At 54.0% G+C, this 19,896-nt stretch overlaps 2 protein-coding genes across 3 annotated transcripts; both read right to left on the reverse strand.

The window, feature by feature from the left end:
• Window positions 1-415: 415 nt before the first annotated feature.
• LOC138099880 (forkhead box protein L2-like) lies at window positions 416-1,606 on the reverse strand. The gene is made up of 3 exons (XM_068997474.1): window positions 1,292-1,606; window positions 694-866; window positions 416-608 (listed from the first exon to the last, which is right to left on the reverse strand). The coding sequence occupies exons 1-3, from the start codon at window positions 1,604-1,606 to the stop codon at window positions 416-418; spliced, it is 681 nt and encodes a 226-aa protein (XP_068853575.1).
• Window positions 1,607-2,497: 891 nt separating this feature from the next.
• On the reverse strand, window positions 2,498-19,775 carry PIAS4 (protein inhibitor of activated STAT 4). Of its 2 annotated transcripts, XR_011146759.1 has the most exons (12): window positions 19,693-19,775; window positions 16,342-16,774; window positions 12,826-12,910; window positions 11,642-11,683; window positions 11,249-11,339; window positions 10,797-10,925; window positions 10,611-10,716; window positions 8,086-8,159; window positions 7,414-7,574; window positions 5,596-5,726; window positions 4,516-5,116; window positions 2,498-2,713 (listed from the first exon to the last, which is right to left on the reverse strand). XR_011146759.1 is itself a non-coding variant. In XM_068997149.1 (11 exons), exons 1-11 carry the CDS (start codon window positions 19,717-19,719, stop codon window positions 4,911-4,913), a joined length of 1,485 nt encoding a protein of 494 aa, XP_068853250.1. In that variant the 5' UTR covers window positions 19,720-19,775; the 3' UTR covers window positions 4,444-4,910. The 2 variants fall into 2 exon arrangements, 1 of the variants encoding a protein (XP_068853250.1); XM_068997149.1 differs by lacking the exon at window positions 2,498-2,713 and having other exon boundaries at window positions 4,444-5,116.
• Window positions 19,776-19,896: the final 121 nt, after the last annotated feature.

Raw genomic sequence — 19,896 nt, forward strand, 5'->3', positions numbered from 1 at the left:
CATGGGGGGACACTGGGCACAGGGTGCCATCCTGGGGTGTCCTGCGGGGGTGGCAGCACCAGGAGGATGGGGGGGGGACACGGGAGGGGGGCGCGGGGGGTCCCTCAGGGGGTGCAGACCCCGGGAATGGGCCCCATCCTGGGTCACTGGTGACAGGGGACACGCAGGTGACCCTTGGCGTGGTGCGGGGGTCACCCGGAGCAGGTGACACATCCAGGGGGGTCCCATGTGGGCACTGGGCAGGGGGGGCACAGGAAGGGGGCCCGGGGCAGGAGGGGCCCGGGGGGGGGTCACAGGAAGGGGGCCCGGGGCAGGAGGGGCCCGGGGGGGGTCACAGGAAGGGGGCCCGGGGCAGGAGGGGTCCCCGAGGGGGTCACAGGAAGGGGGTCCGGGGCAGGAAGGGTCCCCGGGGGGGTCACAGGAAGGGGGCCCGGGGCAGGAGGGGTCCCCGGGGCACCGGGAGCCGCCCCCAGCCCCAGCGCGGCACTGGGGGGCCCTGGGGGGCCCTGGGCAGCGCCAGCGGGGCCGCGGCGGGGCCCGGGGGGCAGCAGGGGCAGCAGCAGCCGAGGCCGTACAGGGCGTAGGGGTGGAAGTAGCCGACGTTCACCCTGCGAGGGGAAACAGAGCAGGGGGTCAGCGCTGAGCCCCAACTCCCCCCTCGGTGGCCCCCAGGGCCCCCCCGGCCCCCCTGACCTGCGGACGCGGCGCCGGGCCCGCCGCCGGTGGTAATCGCCCTTGGAGAAGTCCTCCAGGTTGGCGGGGTGGATGGCCCAGAAGTGCCCTTTGCCGTTGTCGCTGCGCCCGGCCTTGACGAAGCACTCGTTAAGGGACAGGTTGTGGCGGACGCTGTTGCGCCAACTCTTCTCCTGCACCCAGAGGGGTCACTCAGGCCCGCAGGGGTCACTCAGGCCCAGAGGGGTCAGCCAGGCCCGCAGGGGTCAGCCAGACCGAGCCCCCCTGGCCCTGCCGTGCCCGCTCCGCTCCGGAGGCCCCCTGGAGAACCCAGCGCCGGGATCCGGCCACCAGCACAGGCGTTTTCCCAATGGATTGGGATCAGCCAACACCAGTAGGCTCCAAAATGAGCCTGGAGAAAGCGACCCCACCAGCCCCGAGGTCTGGACACCACAGAGGCGTTTTCCTGATGGATTGGGCTCAGCGGAGCTGGGTGAGTTCCCCCAGCCCAGTCCCACACCCCACAGCAGCACCCCGGGCTCGGCTCACCCCAAACCATGGAAACCAGCGGAGATCCCAAGGGAACGCGCCTGCCCCGGCCCCGCAGCCCCTCCCTCACCTTGTTCTTGAAGTAGGGGTAGTTGTCCATGATCCACTGGTAGATGTCGGAGAGCAGCAGCTTCTTCTCCGGGGACGAGAGGATGGCGGTGGAGATGAGGGCGATGTAGGATTGGGCCGGTTTGTCCCCGGGCTCCGGAGGGGGCCGGGGGGCTGCCGGGGGGCTCCGGCCGGGGGGCTCCGGGCTGGGGGTGGCCCCGTTCCCCCGCCCCGACAGCAGGTACTCGATGGTGAAGGAGGCTCCGGGCGGGCGCCGGGGCGCAGGTCCTGTGTGCCCACTCATGCCCGTGTCCCCCGCGTCCCCCGTGTCCCCCATGCTGCAGGTGCTGCCGGCAGCCGCCGGCGCTCGGGGCCCGGTAATTAGCGCAGATTACAGGCTTTGCTAATTGTGTTTTCACAAACGAGCTGCCCCCAAAGCGGGCTGTTTATCTGGCAAAGCCCCGGCTTTAGCGGGATTTGGGCCCTTAAGCCTCGTAAATAAAATGATTAATCCGCTGGAGGTGGAGGAATTCAAAGTGGCACCGAGGAGGTGCCCGGGGGTCCGGCTGCCCCCCAAATCCCAGGGGAAGAACCTGGAGGGGGTCGGGGGTTGCCCCAGAACCCTTCAAGCTCCTTTTGGGGTGATCCTGGGGAGATCCTGGAGACCCTGAGGTTGCTCCTGGGGACCCTGTGAGATCCTGGGATGTCCAGGGAAATCCTGGGAGGGGGTTGGGGTTGCCCAGGACCCTCCTGCCATGGACACAAATCCCCGGGGCTCATTTTGGGGTGAGCTGGGAGTGATCCTGGGGACCCCTCTGGAGATGCTCGGGAGCCTGGGGGAGATCCTGGGGAACCCCAGCAAGATTCTGGGGATCTTGGTGAGATCTTGAGGAGCTCAGGGTGACCCCAGGGAAGTTGTGGAGACCCTGTGGGAAGATTTTTCCTGGCAAGATGCTGGGGATGCTGAGTGAGATCCTTGGGAGCCCCTGGGAGAAGTTCCAGGGACCCCCGGTGAGGTGCTGGGCATCGCCAGGGAGTTCATGGAGACCCTCAGGACACCCAGGGGGTTTCCTGGAGATGCTGAAGGAAGATCCTGGAGATCCCCAGAGAGATTTTGAGGAAACCCTGAGGAGCCCAGGGAGATCCTGGAGACCCTGGGGTCAGAAATCCCAACAAGGCGACACGGAATTAAATGTAAATCTTTCATTTATTTAACAAACACTATAATTTGAACTTTGAAGAATGTGTACTGAGGGAAAGAAAAATAATTTTCTTTTTTTTGTTTGTTTTTTTTTTTCTCTTCTCTTTATAAAACAAAGAAGAAAAAAAACAGGTTATAAGAAACAAAAAAAAAAAAAACAAACCAACATATGTACAGGAAGAGCTGGCCAACTCCAACAGAAAGCACTAAAACAAGCATGGTGTTTCCAAACAGTTGCCTGGCCTGGAAAATTAAAAAGCAATTAAATTAGAATAAAAATATTAGGAAAACAACTGGACTCTAAAGCTACTGTGCAGCCAGGGCTGCGAGCACAGAACTTTGTACAGTAAAATTAATTTGGGAGCTCTACCCGGGTTTTTTTCAGTTGTTTTCATCCCCCTTTTCCCACCCCCACCCCCGTTTCAACCTGAAAACATATTGCTCGCAGCCAGGGAAGGAGAAGGAAAAGCAAAGCCTGGGGCCAACAAGTGCAGGTGTCCCCATGGGAGCGGGACCAGGAGCTGCTCCGGGTCCCCCCGCCAGACCTGGGGAAACGGGGGGGCTTTAACCCCCACCCCCTCCAAATTCCAGGTCTGGAGACAAAACCCAGCCAGGCAGGAAGGGGTGGGAGAATCCCCCTCCCACAGGGGCTCAGGGACCCCCACCCCGCTGGGGAGATGGGGGCTTGGGAGAGGAGCCCCCAAAGCTGGCAGGGGACCCCTCCTCAATTTGGAGAGGGGCCTTTGCTCTTGGGCAAGTGGCCAATGAGGATTTAGGGCAGCTCTGGCTGGACCTCGGGGGCTTTTCCCTTCAGGTGGGATTGGCCATGTGTGGAATATTTCTGGAGAGGGAAGTGCTGGGAAAGGCAGCAACACGCCCCTCTCTGTGCCCCCTTGGCTGCTGGGGTGAGGGATGAGGGAGGATGGAGGGTTTGGGGTACTCAGAGGAGACGGAGGGATGAAGGAAGGGTGGAGGGTTTGGGGTCTGGCAGTGCCCAGCAACACCAAGACCCTCGGGGGTCTCAGCCCAGCACTGGGCACAGGGCCATCCCCCCTGCTCCTCACCCACCCAGGGCCTGGGCCAGCTCCCTCCGGGGCCATTCCCAGCTCCAGGGAGAAAAGCCAGCGAGGTCCAGAGCAAACCAGAGCCGGGAGGAGCCAGTGGGAACAGCAGAGCTGCCGCAAAGGCCGGGACAGAAACTCTCCAAGACAAAGTCAAAAAGGTGACGCTTCGCAAACTCAAAAGCAACAACGTTTTGCCACCAAAGAGCACAGGAGGAGCTTTGGCTCTGGGGCCAAAGGCTGGGACAGAGAAGTGGAGGGGCCGGAGCGGCGGCAGCGCCCGGGCCCTGCCCTCGCACCCGCCCGGGACGGGCTCGGGACTCAAAGAAACCTGAATTGGAGTTACCGAGGTAGTTGGCTAAAAACTGAGATTCCCCCACCTGGCATCTTCTGGAAGGACCCCCCTGCCCTGCTCCTGCTCACGTGCCAGGTGTGCCCAGGTGCGGGGGTGGCCTGCAGGTCACTGTCCCCACCCCCAGGCCTGGGGGTGGCCTGCAGGTCACAGCCGCCGCCTCCAGAACCAACCTCAACGAAAAGGGAATGCGCAGCCCTTGTCAGTCTTCAAAAACACCAAAGTTATTGCACTTCAAAAATACAACAGATTTGTGGTTCGAGCCCCCCCCCCCCTCCCACCCCCTGCCCCCCCATGGCTTCTGCTCAACTAAAACGAGTCACTACTGCACAAATCTCTACATTTCCCTTGGGATTAGGTTAAAATTCCAAACGTGTCTCTTTACATGAGGTGCAGAGCTGCTGGAGCTCCGAGCTAGAACAGTGCGCTTCCAACCGGACATCTCACCCCTGGCACCCCATGCCCCCATCCCCACCCCTACAAACCCCCCCTCTATCCTTGCTGGGTTATAGAACCCCCCCCAGACCCCTCCCCGCTCCCCCCTCCCGCCCCGCCCCGGACTCACACGTCCAGCAAAACCTTTAGATTAATTAAGGAATGGTTAATTAACAAGAGGATCAAACTGCACACGCCTTTGGAAATGCAGGGGTGGGTGTCCTGGAGGTGTGCAGGGGAGCTCCCCCGATCCCGGGATCCAGGTGAGGGAGGATCCTGCCTGGCTTAAGACACTTTCCTTACTTCAGGCTCCAGTTCAGGGTCAGGCTCTGAGTGGGGTCGTTTTCCAACCAAGAAGCAGCTCAATGGTTTTTGTTTTGTTTGTTTTTGTTTGTGTTGTTTTTTTTTTGTTTGGCTTTTTTTTTTTTCCTTTTTTCTCTCTCGTTTTAATGAGTAATTTGGAATAGGAAAGTCACAGGAGATGAGGGAGGGAGGGAGATGAGGTGGGAGAGGACGTTCTCCCCCTCCTCCAGTTTAATAAGCACCAGAGTATTCAAGTCTGTCCGTTGGGAATTCCGAGCCGGGGCTGCAGTCAGCAGGCAGAGACTAAACCTTTCTCGTAAGAGCAGCGTCGTTTGGGCTGGGGTCCCTCATCGTCATCATCCTCCTCCTCGTCCTCCTCCTCATCCTCCTCCGAGGATGAGCTGTCCAGTGTTAAATCCACAACGTCCGCGGTGGCTTTGCCGTTGTCGCCGTTGCCGTTGGGAGCGGCCAGCAGCCCGTTCACATCCGAGGAGCCTGCGACACGAGGGGGGCAAAGCGTGGGGTGAAACCCCTCGTGTCCAGCTCAGGGGGTGATCCAACGCTCCTGACTGGTCAGCAGGGACAAGGGAAGGACACGGGGAGAGCTCAGAGCCCCTTGCAGGGCCTAAAGGGGCTCCAGGAGAGCTGCAGAGGGACTGGGGACAAGGGATGGAGGGACGGGACACAGGGAATGGCTTCCCAGTGTCAGAGGGAATACTGGGGAGAAATTCCTCCCTGTGAGGGTGGGCAGGCCCTGGCACAGGGTGCCCAGAGCAGCTGTGGCTGCCCCTGGATCTCTGGCAGTGTCCAAGGCCAGGATGGACAGGGCTTGGAGCAACCTGGGACAGTGGAAGGTGTCCCATGGCAGGAGTGGGACTGGAGGATGATCCTGCAGGTCCCTTCCAACCCGAACCACTCTGGAATTCTGTGATTTCCCCCAGGGGTTTCCAGCCTCTCTCCCCAGGGAGACTCACCTAGAACCAGGATTGGACACTGAGGGCTGCAGCTCCGCTCCTTCTCGGCTCGGATGGGGCACCAGGAGCCATCCACCAGGTACTCGATCTCGTCTGCATCTTCACATTCCGTCAGGATCTTGGACAGGAGCCTGCAGGGGGGACAGGAGGAGCTGTCACACCCCTGGCAATCAGCAGGGTGTGTGCAGTGACCCTGCATTTAAAAGCAATCTGGTGCTGGCTCCCGAGCTCAGAGCCCTCGGAGTCATGGACTTTATTCCCCATAAAACCAGAGCAGGTTCTGACAGTGCAGATCCATCCCAGCCCTTCCCGTCCATGCACCCAAACCATCAACTACCAGCTTAATTAGGTGCAATTAAAGACAGCTTTGCCTCTTCACCCAGTTTCCCAGGCACTGCTTCCAGGCTGCTGCCCCATCCCAGGGCTGCTGCAGGGACATTCCCAGGGACATTCCCAGCGAGGCTTTAGCAAAGGGTGAGATATCCTTTGGCATCAGGAAGTCAGCCACCCAACAAGCAGCACTTCCCTTCCTTCCCAGTTTTATTTCCCAAATCCCCACAGTAGCCACCAGAACAACATACGGAGCCTCCTGCAACAGGAAAACCATGAAAATACACCTGGAATGAGGCCCTGATTCCAGAGAAACTGGGGACTTGCTTTATTCCCTGTGTCCCACCGTTTGCCTGGGATGTTTATTTGGAAACGCTGCTCTGCCAGGCCTCACTCCCTCCTGGACGTGAGTATTTTCCTCCAGGAGGAAGGAGAACTCCTAGTGGAAAGTCTTCCAAGCTCAGGAAAACTTTGTGGCACCCCAGTGGGAGAGTTTCAGCTTTCCCCAGCTCCTGTAGGAATTGTTTCCACAGCCAATCCCATCACCCAGCACAGCAACCACCAAGCTGCAGCTCCCAAAAAGCTGATGAGGCCCTGAGGATCCCAGACCTGACCAACCACCTCCCTCCTTGCTCAGGAGCCTCCGGCTCTTTCTTGACTCCAGCTGAGTGCCAGCTTCCCTCTCTCACTTCCAGGGAATCTGGAAGGACCCTCACCCAACAGAATGGGCACCAAACCCCAGCCCTGAGCAGGGACAAAAGTCTGCTGAGCCTTCCCCAGTGACATCCTGCTCCTCCTCACGCAGGACACGGGCACTGCCAATCTGTGGGGGTTCCACAATCCAACCCCTCGCAGCTTCCCCTTCATCCCTCCCCTGTTAGAGATCTCCAAGGAACTGGATTTTCCTGTTGGGGTTGGCCAGGGGACAAAGCAAACAGGTTATCTGTGCTGAGGCTGCTCCAGGCTGCCTGGAAAGCCACAGCTCCTGGATCTACCCAGGGCCCACAAAGGCAGCGACGCTCCAGGAACCCTTGGCGAGTCTGGGAACAGACTGGTCCGTGCACTTCCCTGTGCCAGGGGAGCTGGAGGCACCCCAAACATCGCTCCAAACTCTCCCTGCTCTTGAGGGAACCTGCAGTAGAGGCCAATCACACAGCCACGAGGGTGGAGATCATTTTCCAGCAGGCAGGAACCACATGTGTTGTTCCACCAGTCCTTGGCCAGCACCACAAGGATGTCAGTGGTCCCAGTCCACAAAAGGCTCCCAGCATTTGGGGGCAACAAAGCTGCTGCCAAACCCACCCCAAAAGTGCTGCACCACAAGCCTGTTCCCTCCCAGCCCATTCCCACTTGCTCTAACACAGCAAAGCACTGAAAACAGAATATTGTGCACCAGCAGAATAAACTTTCAATAGTTCCAAGGTGAACTTCAACCAAGAGGCGGATGCTGCACCCAGTGGGGAAGGGGCACAGAGGTGCAAAACTCACCCATCAATGATGAGCTGGTCGTAGGGGGCAGGTTTGTCACACACAGGGCACATCCATGTGGGCTTTTTCTCATTCATCTGTAGGTAGAAGACGGCATCAAAGCACTGCAGGTGTGCGCAGGTCTCGGCCCGGCACGGCACAGACAGGCGCATCTTCACCAGCTGTGGGACCAGAGAGCAGAGCATCAGCCAGGACACCTGGCAAGGAACCCCCACATCCCCTCGGAAGGAAAAACATTTGTGAGTTTGGCAGAGCTGGTCTGGGAGCACAGTTTGGGTTCTTGACAAAACCAGACTAAAACAGAGCTGGAGCCCCTCGGCTCTGGAGCAAACTGGGAGAGCTGCGGGGGTTCAGCCCTTCCAGTGCCTGAAGGGGCTCCAGGAGAGCTGGAGAGGGATTTGGGACAAAGGATGGAGGGACAGAACACAGGGAATGGCTTCCCACTGCTAGAGGGAATATTGGGAAGGAATTGTTCCCTGTGAGGGTGGGCAGGCCCTGGCCCAGGGTGCCCAGAGCAGCTGTGGCTGCCCCATCCCTGGAAGTGCCCAAGGCCAGGCTGCAGCTGCCTGGGACAGTGGAAGGTGTCCCTTGCCCATGGCAAGGGGTGGCACTGGATGGTTTTAAGCTCCCTTCCAACCCAAACTCTGATTCCATGACCCTGCAGGGCCTCACCGGACAGATGAGCGACACTCGGACACCTGTGGTGGCGATTTCACTGTCTGGGTCCAGGCGTAGCTTCTCTTTCACTGCAGGGAGAGCAGAGGGCACAACATTTAACAAAACTCAGCCCTTGACAGCAAGGTGCAGCACAGGGGAAGCAGCTCACCCCAGCCCTGGGCTGTGTACGGATCATTTTCCCTGCCAGGGAGGCAATGAGCACATGGATTCAGCTCCAGCCTAGGCACGGTGGGGTTTATTCCCTCCTCAGCTCAGTGGCAGCAGAATGGGGGGAAATGTCTCCCCCTGACATTTCCAGTTCACAGCAAGTCCCCCCACAAGTGAGCAAACAGTCACACTGGGAGGGAAAACACATCCCATCCTTTTTCCACCAGGTCATCAAGCCTCCTCTCAGCACTGCTGGGCTGTCACCCTTCGGCTTCTACGCTGGCCAGCTCCTTTATTCCAGCAGAACATTCCACAGGAACCACAAACAGGCCCAGAGGTACCCAGGCAGACAGCTCAGAGCAAGGCAGCCATGCACAACCAGGCACAGCAGCCATCCAGCACAGATCTGGGAAGAATGAGATGTTAGGAAAGGAGGAATCCTGCCCCCGCTGCTGCAGCCTGAAGGGGAACCCAGAGGAGCAGCAGGGAAATCAAAGAAAGCAGCAGATGGGCAGGTCCCACACCAAGGTGCAAAAATCAACAAAACCAGCTTTGAACTGCTCCCCAACTCCTGAGGAGGAGCTGCTGCTCCCACTGCTGTCTGCCACTGCCTCTGACACTTCCATCACCATTTTTCTTTGGAGCAAATCAACCATTTCTTTTGACCTTTTCAGATCATAACAAAATGTCCCCAGACAATGAGGCTACATGCAGCTCTGCAACACCCAGCTTTAATTAGAGAGGGACTTCTCAGATGTGAAATTCCCAGGAGATTACAAGATTTGGGCTTGTTTTCCTCACATTAGGAGCCTTTTCATCCAAGCTTAATTTTTTATGAAGTTCTTTGTAAGAGCCTTCTCTGTGCATCAATTACTGGGAGACATGGGAAGGAGAATTTTGTAGGATCTCCCAATGAGGACTGAGCTGTTTTGGATCCAAAGCCATAACCTGTTCTCAGACCATGTTCCTGTATTAAATTCTACAGAATTTTATGCAGAAGATGAGTCAGCAGTGAGATGTGACCGAAGCCAAAGGGCAGCTTCAGGGACAGGGAATTATTTGCAGAGCAGAGCAGAGCTAGAAAAGCAAAGTTTAGGAGCTCCTCAGGTTGGCCAGTTCTGGATATCCAAGCAACTTCCCAGCAGGAAAACACAAAGGAGCTGAAATAAGACATTGCTCTTATTTGGTTTTATTTAAAGTCACCAAATACAGCTGATGTCTGCCCTGAAATCCAGGTGTCTGAAGGCTGGATACACCTGGAATCATCACCTTCCTCATGAACTACAATCTACCCTCAGGAGTGACAGGCTGAGAAAGTTCAGCCTGGAGAAGGTTGAGTGGAGACCTCACAGCAGCATTCCAGTACCTGAAGGGGCTCCAGGGATGCTGGGAAGGGGCTCTTAATCGGGAATTGCAGTGACAGGACAAGGGGGAATGGCTTGAAGAGGGGAAATTTAGGTCAGATGTCAGGAAGAAATCCCTCCCTGTGAGGGTGGGCAGGCCCTGGCACAGGGTGCCCAGAGCAGCTGGGGCTGCCCCTGGATCCCTGGCAGTGCCCAAGGCCAGGCTGGACATTGGGGCTGGAGCAGCCTGGGACAGTGGGAGGTGTCCCTGCCATGGCAGGGGTGGCACTGGATGGGCTTTGAGGTCCTTCCAACTCAAACCATTCTGAGATTCCCTGATTGTTTCTTATCCTTGGGAAGAGTTTTCCAGGATCTGGACAGTTTTAAAGACCATCAGGATCCACAGGGCCAGTTCTCCCACACAGACCTAAGCAGTGAGAAGGTTTTGTCCAGCAACTTGAAAAACTGGGAATCTTTCACACTCATGAGCTCCAGGTCAGATTCCACCTCGGAAAGGTAATTACCCCTCATTTCCAGTAATATTTCACATGTGCCTCACAGCAGGATGATTTACCTGAGTGGTTTGGGATAAGCATCTCTGGGGACCATCTCTTCTCTGAAGCTCTCAAGACATATCAAAGTGCTGCTGGTGACATCCCACTGCCAGCCCCAAGGATCCCCAGGGACTGGGGCAGCAGGACATTGTCACCAGGATCCCTTGCTCCAGAAATCTCCTTTGGAAATCACGAGGGTCAGTGCTGCTCATACTGACTCGGGTGAAGGCATGAAGCCCTTCCAGTCACAACGACACCGGCACGACACGACCGGAGACAAATCCTAAATCCAACTACAGAGCTGCTGCAGAGCCACCAGAACCACGGGTTTGGGGTGACCTCCCACGACTCACACACAGCTCAGCAAGTCTGTTCAGATAAAAAGCGGGGTTTATACAAGTGGAGGAAAGCAGAGGTGTAAATGGTGGTGGCTGTTCCCCAGCAGCTGCAGACAGGCCCTTCCTGAGCCACTCACCCAGCGCTTTGCAGAGCTCCGGGTGTTTGATCCCGATGGTTTTCAACCTCTGCAGCAGCTCTGCTGAGGTCATCTGCCGCACCAGGTACAGCCCCACCGAGTAGCTCTGGGGAGAGAGAAGGGAGAGGATGAGCAGGCTGCTCTGCAGGGCTGTCTGGGAGCTCTGGGCATTCCCTGGGCTCTCACCTTGCCGTAGTTGCCCCAGGTGACCGTGATGCGGTTGGTGGCTGCTGACAGGTACATGAGGTGGGTGAGGTTGATGGGCCGGCAGGGCCTCTTGGGTTCCACCCCGGGTTTGTTTGATGGGTAGTAGCCCTAAAGCAGCAAGGTTAAATACAGAGATTTATTTTTTACTCAAGGTACATCTATTGATCAGCTCCACTGAATTCTACTCGGCCCCAGGTCTCAAGGATGGGGGGAGAAGGAGCTGAATACAGCTGGAGCTCAAAGTAAACAGGATCGAGTTTTTATACAGAACAGTTCATTAACAACATGGCCAATCCATCAGAAAATTAGCTTTAAACTCAGCAGTGCACTTCTATACCCTGGCATTCATCAGGAAAGCAATTTCCTCCCAAATTCCCCAAATTTTCCTCCCAAATTCCCCAAATTTTCCTCCCCAATCCCCCAGTCCTTACTGGCACGGAGCAGTAGCTGTGGTTCACCTTCACGGCGATGTTGGGAGGGTACTGATCCTCCTGAGGGGAACTGGTGTCTGTGTAGCAGATTCTGGGGGGAAACAACACATCCCATAATATCCCCACACTCTGCACATCCCCAGCTCCCACAGGCCCCATCCCAATCCCAATCCATGCTCCCTCAGCAGAGCCCAGCCAGGTGTGACTCTGCTGTTTCTGCTCGAGGTTCAAAAGGAGAGTTTAAGATGCTTCTGTGAGGCCCAGGAACAAACAGTTCGCTGGAAATTCTCTCTGGAGCCATGAAATCCATGTTGAAACTTGCTGGGTTTTGCTGGAACATTCCCTCCTCCCCTGCTCTGCCCCTGATGTTCAATGAACCCAGCCCAGACCTACCTTAGCACCACCTGAACCGATTTCACACCGGGTTGCAAGTCCCTGGTAAATTAAAGAACAGAAACTTCAAATTAATTATGTAAAAAAAAAAACAAACAAACCCTACCCCAAAAAAATCACCCAAACCAGCTGCCAGACTCAAGGACTTTAGTTGTTCCTGATTTTTTTTTAATAGACTTCTAAAAAACTACCTCCCAGAACTTTATTTAAATCGTACAATTCCCCCTGCAAATGTCAGTGGTCCTGTAATTATTATTTTTTTCCTGATGCACCAACCTACAGCTTTTCTCTGGGTTTTTAAAACTGTTCAGGTGCCTTCTGGTGATTTGTGAGAATTTATAAAAACTGGGTTTTAAGGTCAGGTTTACCTGACAGTGTTCAAGACTCTCTGTGTTTAATTATTCAGCTAAAGCTGTTCATGCAAACCAAGGGACTGAGCATTAAGGCACCACTGTGAATATTGCAACCTTCAGCAGGGCTATTCCTGACAGGATTCTAACTGCAATCAGGAAAGAAATGGAAGACAGACCAAGGGTATTTTACTAGGAGGCAAAATAACCAAGATATTCTTTCTCCAGCTCTTTATTTTATCATAAAGAGAAATATTTCAAGGCTTTATGTTGAATTTTGGGAGGAATTCTTCTGCATGAAGGGAGCAGGTCAGCCAAGAGGAAACCTCCCTGCCTGCACTGCCACCTCTGAGGAGAGCCTTTGTTTGACTCAAAAGTTGCATCTGACAGAGGTCAGGGTAAATCCTAATCCAAGATGTTTCCTTAGGCAGTTCCTACGGCACCCTCCCCACCAAGGAAGTTTCCTTTCAGATGCAAACAGCCTCACACTCTGCCTTTTGAACCTGGGATGCAAAGGAAAGGCTGCAGACATTCACAACACCAGCTCAGCAGAGAATTTAGGTCATTGATGATTTCATCCCGCTTTTCCTGCCCAAATGCACCATTCCAGAGGGAGATTAGAGCAGCACAAGTGAAACTTAAGGAGCTGGATGGGTGAATTTGTAGCTCCCACTCCCCCAAAGCTCTTTGCTTTACATGGGAAGCAGCCTGGTGTCCTCAAACAAATCCTGTTTCCTTGCAGAGAACAAAAGCTTCCACAGGGAGGGAACACAGAGGAATTATGGAATTATGCAGCTGTATTTTCTTGAACTGTTAATACCCAGTGAGAAGTACCTGGAATTTCTGATGAGCTCCACTTGTCTTGGTGTTAATGCAAAAATGCACGGACTTTCCTGAAGCTTCTCATTATTCTGTGGAACTGAGCAGGGAAGAAAAGAGTGTCCATCACAGTGATAACAGCTCTGAGCACAAGGTGATTGTCATGCTCTGTTTATCTCCAAGTCTTGTTTTCTCCCACAGCCCTGTGCCAGAATTGCAGTTTTCACCTGTTTTGGCAATTCTGCTTTGATTAGAGCTTTGCTCATTGACTGCTCCCTGCTCAGTACAACCAGCACAGGCTTTGAGTTTGATTTTTCTCTTTTTTTCATTATTTTCCTCCCCCCAAATAATTCAAGAGCCATCAGTTCACCACATCAGTGGTGTCACAGTGTGACCACATCCTCAAGAAGCCCAAGAGGAGACCTGAGCCTGACACAAAAGCATGAAACCACCAGACTGAGCAGGCAGGTTCTGGAAAAGAAAGAAAACAACCCCAGCAACAAAAAAGATTAGCTCAGATAATAAAAAAGCAGCACAAAAAGCAGCTGGAAGAGACAAAACATGACTTCCAACCCCCTGACCTTGAGGGTGGGACAGCAGCTCACCCTCAGAGAGGCTTAACTGGAACCCAGCATTAACTGTGGCCTTTTGCACACTGATAATTTTAACATCAAGTGCATTTAATATGGTGAAAATAAAGCCTGAGATGTGGGAAACTTCTGTTACAACCTTTACTTCAACTCAAACATGTTTTATTTCCAGTTTTGTGTCTCCAAGCAAAGTTCAGACCCTGAGCTGGTGCAAGTCACGGGAGGAACACAAAGAGGAAGTGCTAAAACAGCTTTTTTTTAATTGTTTAGCAAGAATTGTGTGTTTTGCTTTGCATCACTTCCATTGCAAGGTTATTCAAAGCCAACAGAATTTCAGAAGTAGGAAAGTGCACTTTTGTGTGAAAAAGAGGAGATAAAGGAAGGATGAAACCTCAGCAGCTCTTGGAAGACCTGGTGACAACCTGAGTCACTCCAGGTGCTTCCCTTTAGTCCCTTTTCTGCTTTAAAATGCAAACAGAGCTTGCAAAAATAAATTTTAAAAGTAATAATTAAGATATCTTTATGGAACTTTTGTTTAATTCCAGTTTCCATCCAAATATCTCCTGGCCAAAACAACCAGCAGAAAATAAAGCATTTTATGAGGCATTTTCAGAAAGTGATGATTGAGAAGGACAATAACAAAAAGTACTTTTAATGTTTCTGATTAAGAACCTGCCCATAAACTGTGTCCTGCTGATTGTTCAGCCACACAAAGACAAAGCAAACCTGATTAGGAAAAGCGAGAAGTTGCTCATGGTTTATTTTGCATTTATGTCAGCTCACTCTTCCTTTATAAAAAATATAAATTGCTGCTGGAAAAGAAGCCCAGAATCTGAGAAGGAACCTCAGGGTACCTGATCAGGTGTTCAGCTGTTACTGAGCAGCCCGGGAAAACAGGTATTAAACTCCATCCTTAAATTCCCTCCAACTGGGTGTGCACTGCCCAAATCTGGGATTGCAGCTGGCCCACAACGGACCCAATTTATCTGTTTTTAACTGGAGCACCTTTAGCTGAGGCAGGAATAACAGTTATTTGAGAATTCCCCAGGGACTCTGCTGCCCTGCAGCCCAAAGGAGGCAGCGCCCACCTCACCCCTGATCCCAAGGCAATCATCTCCAAGAGGCAGGAGAGCCTTTTCATTAAGGAATGTGCTTCCAGCTGAAGCCTGGAACACATAAATTAAACCTCCCCTACTCCCAGCCATGGCCACATGCTTAAAATATCCCTTTTGTAGCCCAGGGAAAGGGGTTTCTAACTGGATCTGGGGTTTTGAATCAGGCAGTGGCACATTTTGAGTTTGCCAGGAGCTCAGTAGCAAAGGGGAGCAGCTGAGACACACAGGGCTGAGATAACCCCAGTTTTGGGGAGCCACAAAGGCTTCTTCATTCCCATCAGTGTCCCAGAAGGAATTAAGAGTTGCAGGACACCAGGCTGGGGAAATAAAAGAAGGGTCTGGAAGAGCTGTTGGGTTCCGGGGGCTGGCTGGGACCACGAGACCTGAACATGTGCTGGTGCCCAGCTCCTCCTGGCTCCACAGAAACCACTCTCACCAGAAGGGAAAATCAGCCAGAAACGCTCCAGGGACCAGGCTGGCCCAGGGGAGGTGTCACCTGCCAGGGGGAGAGGCTGCATTTAATGAGCCCTCAGCTCTGAGCTGATGTAGGGGAGGTTTAATGTCAACTTGGAACAAAATCTGCTAACCACGGTGGGCGTGTGCAGGCTCTCCTGTCCCTGGATGCTTCCACCTCTTGGAAATGCGTTTTCCTTCAAAATCCCATGTTGGAATTGCTGACTAACACGCATTTAACACTGAACAAACCCATTCCCCAAACAATTATAATGTTTTTGCTTGGCTCTGTCACCACTCAGCTGTTTTGTCACAGCATTAACGCCTTCAAATGAAGAAGGAATTATATAAAATCTGACTAATTAGTCCTTTTTCTTTTTGTTTCTGCACAATCAAATCTTTATCTATTTTTCTCCTCCAAGCCACAACAAATATTTTTTCAGCACAGCCAGACCAGCTCAAGTTGTAGAATCATTTAGTAGAGAATTCTGACATTACCACATGAATTTATGAGACACTAAGCAGAACACAACTTCTCCTCTGACACACTGAATTTGCTACCAGAACGTTCTATTTGACAGCAGTTAACAATACTCTTTGTTTCTCCAAACTAAAATAATGAAAAATCAGTCTCCACACCCCAGGGAAAAAGCTCTTCTTCCAGTTTTACTGGTTACCCCTCAAAATACACAGCACCACACACAAATAACTGTGACAAACACCAAAAAATAGTCAAAAATACAGTTTGCCACCCTCCTTCACCCATAGGATGCTTCAGGTCAGGGATTTTTAGTGCTGAAAAGCAGCATTAGTGTAGAATATGGCACCGTATTCCACAGGAGCCAAACAAGATGGGAATCCAAGTTACATCCCAAAGTGACCACATTCCAGGTCTGAGGAAAGAGAGGAAATCACAGGAGCACAGGATGGTTTGGATCATCCCATTCCATCCCATCCCACAGGCAGGGACACCTCCCACTGTCCCAGGCTGCTCCAACCTGGCCTTGGGCACTGCCAGGGATCCAGGGGCAGCCCCAGCTGCTCTGGGCACCCTGTGCCAGGGCCTGCCCACCCTCCCAGGGAGGAATTCCTTCCCAATATCCCATCTAAATCTCTCCTCTTTCAGTTTACAACCATTCCCCCTTTCCCAGCACTCTCTCTGTGTGTGAAAAGCCGCTCTCCCTCTTTTATCAGCTGCCTTTAAGCACCGGCAAGCCCAGAGATAAATATTCCTCTGTAAATTCCAAGCATGAGAGGAGAGAGATGGGGGAGAGGAGGGGGTCTCACCACCACATCCATCAGCCTTTCCTGCCACGTGACTTAGAGATCCCTGAAAACACAGGTTTTTCACCACCCCCGCACTCCCAACTCACCTAATTCTGTCGGCTTCAACAGCTCGTCCAGGGTGGTATAAAAGGGCAGCTTCACCAGGCGAACCTCGGGCTTGGCCACTTTGGGGGGCAACCTGCCCAGTCCGTTCAGGTATTTGCCATAGAGGGCAGGATAGTCAATGTTGGTGGTGGGCAGAGTCCGAGCCACGGCGCTGCCGCGGTCGTAGGACGAGTGCAGGGGCAGGGCCTCCGCCCGGTGCTGCGGCGGCGGCGGCGGCTGCGCCACGTCCGAGCCCTTCTTGTTGTAGCGGGTCTCGTAGAGCTCCTTGATCTTCTTGAACACCTCAGGGCTGCAGTCAAACTGGACCAGCTGCAAAGCTCGGGTCACTAGTTCGTGTTTTAGTCCGCTTTTACTCCTGCCAACAAAACCCAGCAACATCTGAAGATCTGAGACTCGGAAACTCATCACCATGTTCTAGGGGATAAAAAATTAAAAGATGTTCTCATAGTTATAAAAGGCAAAGGTTCAGTTCTCACTTTATAACTAGAAGGCAAGATATTAAAAATTCCCCCTCAAAGAAAGACCCCAAACCTGTTCAGACCCGCTGCTGTCACCTGATTTGGTTCCCATCTCCTGTTTGAGCAACACAGACACAGAGCTCACCCACTGAAATATCACCTGAAGTACAAAACCACCAGGACAGTCATCAAATGACTCAAAAATCACTTTGATAGATGCTAAGCATCCTCAAAACAGCTCAGCAGGAAGCAGGAGTGACCTCAAAGGAGATCTAAACCAAGAGGCCTCACTTGTGAAAGAGCACATGAACTCCTTCACCAGCCCGAGGCATCCAAACCTCCCAGGGAAACACGGAAAACTTCATCCCAAATGGTGACAGTGCAAGGCAGAGGAAGAAAATCAATACAAGCTGGGTGAGGCTGAGGGGAACTGGGGCCACCAGCTCTGTATTTCAGGGCACCTGAATGGGAAAACCCCTCCAGAATCCTCCCTACAGCCACGGCATCTTTAAAGAAATCACATATTTTACAGTATGGAAGGATATTCAGATTAGTACAGAGAACAATGTGTTCCCAGGAGAACAATGCCAAGCACTTCCCTGTGATCCCAGCCAGGAGCTGCCTTGGTGTCACACTGGAATGATCAATTTCAGTGCTTGATAAGCAGCAAAGCCCATCTCAGTCTTCCAAAATCCCCTCTCTGTAGCAACTCAGGCCTGTAGCTGTCAGCAGATTCAAAGGCCAGAAGGCAACTTCCCATCAGAAACCAAGAAACCTTCCTGCTATACCCACAGCTCCAGCCTGCCCAGGCTGGCATTTCAGTTCCCTAAACACCAAACAGCCTTAAAATTGCAAAAAACGAGCTTATAAAGTAAATGGGTTTGAAAATTCAAGTTGTCCTGGAAATAAACTTGATAGATATCCACACATATTCACTCCCTATCCTTCCTGGTTTGTGGGGAATATGGGAATTCAAGAAGAAACCTCACTAAAAAAAAAAAATCCAGCAGCAAAGACCCAGCAGATCTCTCCTCCCCAACTTCTACCCCACTCCTGAATTAAATAATGATTAAAAAGAAAGCACAAAAGACAGGTTTCTGTGGAATCTAACGATCTGATCATTTCCTGGAATGAAACAGCTACAGACTATAATTTATTTTTTTTTTTAAATTAAGAAAGCTACAAGTGTTTCCAGAAACATTTCACAGCCACTTTTGGATGTGTGGGAATTCGATGAGAGAGAAAATGCCATTTGATTTTCTCCTTTTCCCTTACATATGTCATTTAATCTGGAAAGCCAAAAGCTGTTATGTCACTGTCTGTAGTTAGAACTTCTGGGAGTCGTGATGTGTCCCAAAATATCTCTGATGAGGGGAAAAAAAAGGACTGATGACTAAAGAGGAGAGAAAAGATGTTTAATTGCCAGAAAGTCAGGATTTCAGAGCTCTGGATTCCTGGTGCTGCTCCACCAGACACCACCTGTGAAATCCTGGATAAATCTACGTTGTGCCTCAGTTTTCTTCAATTGAAAAACAGAATCAGGATCATTAAGGTTGGAAAAGATGTCCAAGATCATCAAGTCTGATCAAATCCCACCAGGATCATTAAACTGTGTTAGGAAATGGAGAGTGTGTTGTTCTCCCCGCAGGATTTGGGGATAAAAGGGGTATTTGGAAAGATAAATTTATCAAGACACAGCAGCAGGAGGTACCGGGGCATCCCAGGAGCACAAGAGACAGGAATTCCTCTTGTAGGAATCCCTCCTAGAGCACCTCACCCAGGACTCTTGGGGTGGAAAGTGGAGTTGGAGTCAAGAGTTTCCATTTTGGAGGAATTAAGGCCCAGCAGGATGAGGAGATTTGAGCAGCAACACAACAACAAACCCCAGACAAAGCAAACGTGCCACCGAGGGCTCGACCTGCCCCCTGCGAGCACGGAGAGCACATGGATTGCTGAGACTCCCGACACTCCCGGGTGTTCCTCCCCCGAGGAAGCTTCGTGTGGGACGGCTCAGATCCCACCAAAAACCTGCGAGGCGACCACAACGCCTGGGAAGCACCCCGGAATCCCAGGAGCAGGGGGAGGGCAGAGCCCCCCACCCCGAGCCTCTCCCGATGGGATTCCTGCGGCCGTCCCGCCGCATCCCTGCCGAGGAGCTGATCCTGCGGCCGGGGAACGCTTCCCAGGGAACACTTCCTTGGGAACACTTCCCAGGGAACGCTCCCCGGCCGCTGCCGTTGCTCCTTAACCGCCCTCAGCACCGGCTGCCCCGGCGGGCACCGGCCGCTCCCCGGCGCTGTCCCGGCTCCCACAGAACCGGGATCCCGAGAGAAACGGGAAAACCCCCGGGGCCTGAAGCGAGGCAAAAACCGCCTTGGAAACACAACTCCAAGCATGGATTTGCTTCACCCTATCCCAGAGGGGCCTCAGGGGCCGGCCCAGCCCCGGGCACTGCCCGTCCCAGCGCCTCCCCCGACCCCCGCCCGCCGGACAGCTCCGCACGGAGCGGCCCCGCCGCCGAACCGGGCAGCAGGACCCGGGGCGGGCCCGGCCGGGGCGGGGGGCGCGGGGGCAGCACCAGCCATCCTTAATCCCGGGAATTAGCGGGGGAGGCCCGGGCCGGGGGCAGACCCGAGGAGGGCGGGCGGCACCGCGGCTCGGCCCGGCCCAGCCCGGTTCGGCTCCGGTAGATCCGGCGGGGGCTGCGGCCCTGAGGCCGGGGCGGGGCAGCCCCTGAGGTGAAAAGGAGAGGGGGCGGCCCCGGAGCGCCGCCCCCGCGGTTCGCAGCGCCGCCTCCCGCCGTCCCCCCCTCGCCAGGAGCCGCCCGGTGCCGGCCGGGCCCCGCGGGCGGGGCGGCGGCGCCGCTTCCCTCACCTTCGCCTCCACCAGCTCCGCCGCCATCTTGGGCCTCCAGCGTCCACCGCGCCGGGCGCCGCCGCCGGGTCACGTGACGCCGCCGCGCTGAGGGGCGGGGCCGCGCCGCGAGCGCCGCCCAATCCGCGCGCGCGCTCCTCGCTCCCCGGCCACGCCCCCGAGCCACGCCCCGCCAGGCCACGCCTTCCCGGCAGTCTTAAAGGG

The sequence above is a fragment of the Aphelocoma coerulescens genome, chromosome 28 (genome assembly GCF_041296385.1).
Source record: "Aphelocoma coerulescens isolate FSJ_1873_10779 chromosome 28, UR_Acoe_1.0, whole genome shotgun sequence".
NCBI lineage: Eukaryota > Metazoa > Chordata > Aves > Passeriformes > Corvidae > Aphelocoma > Aphelocoma coerulescens.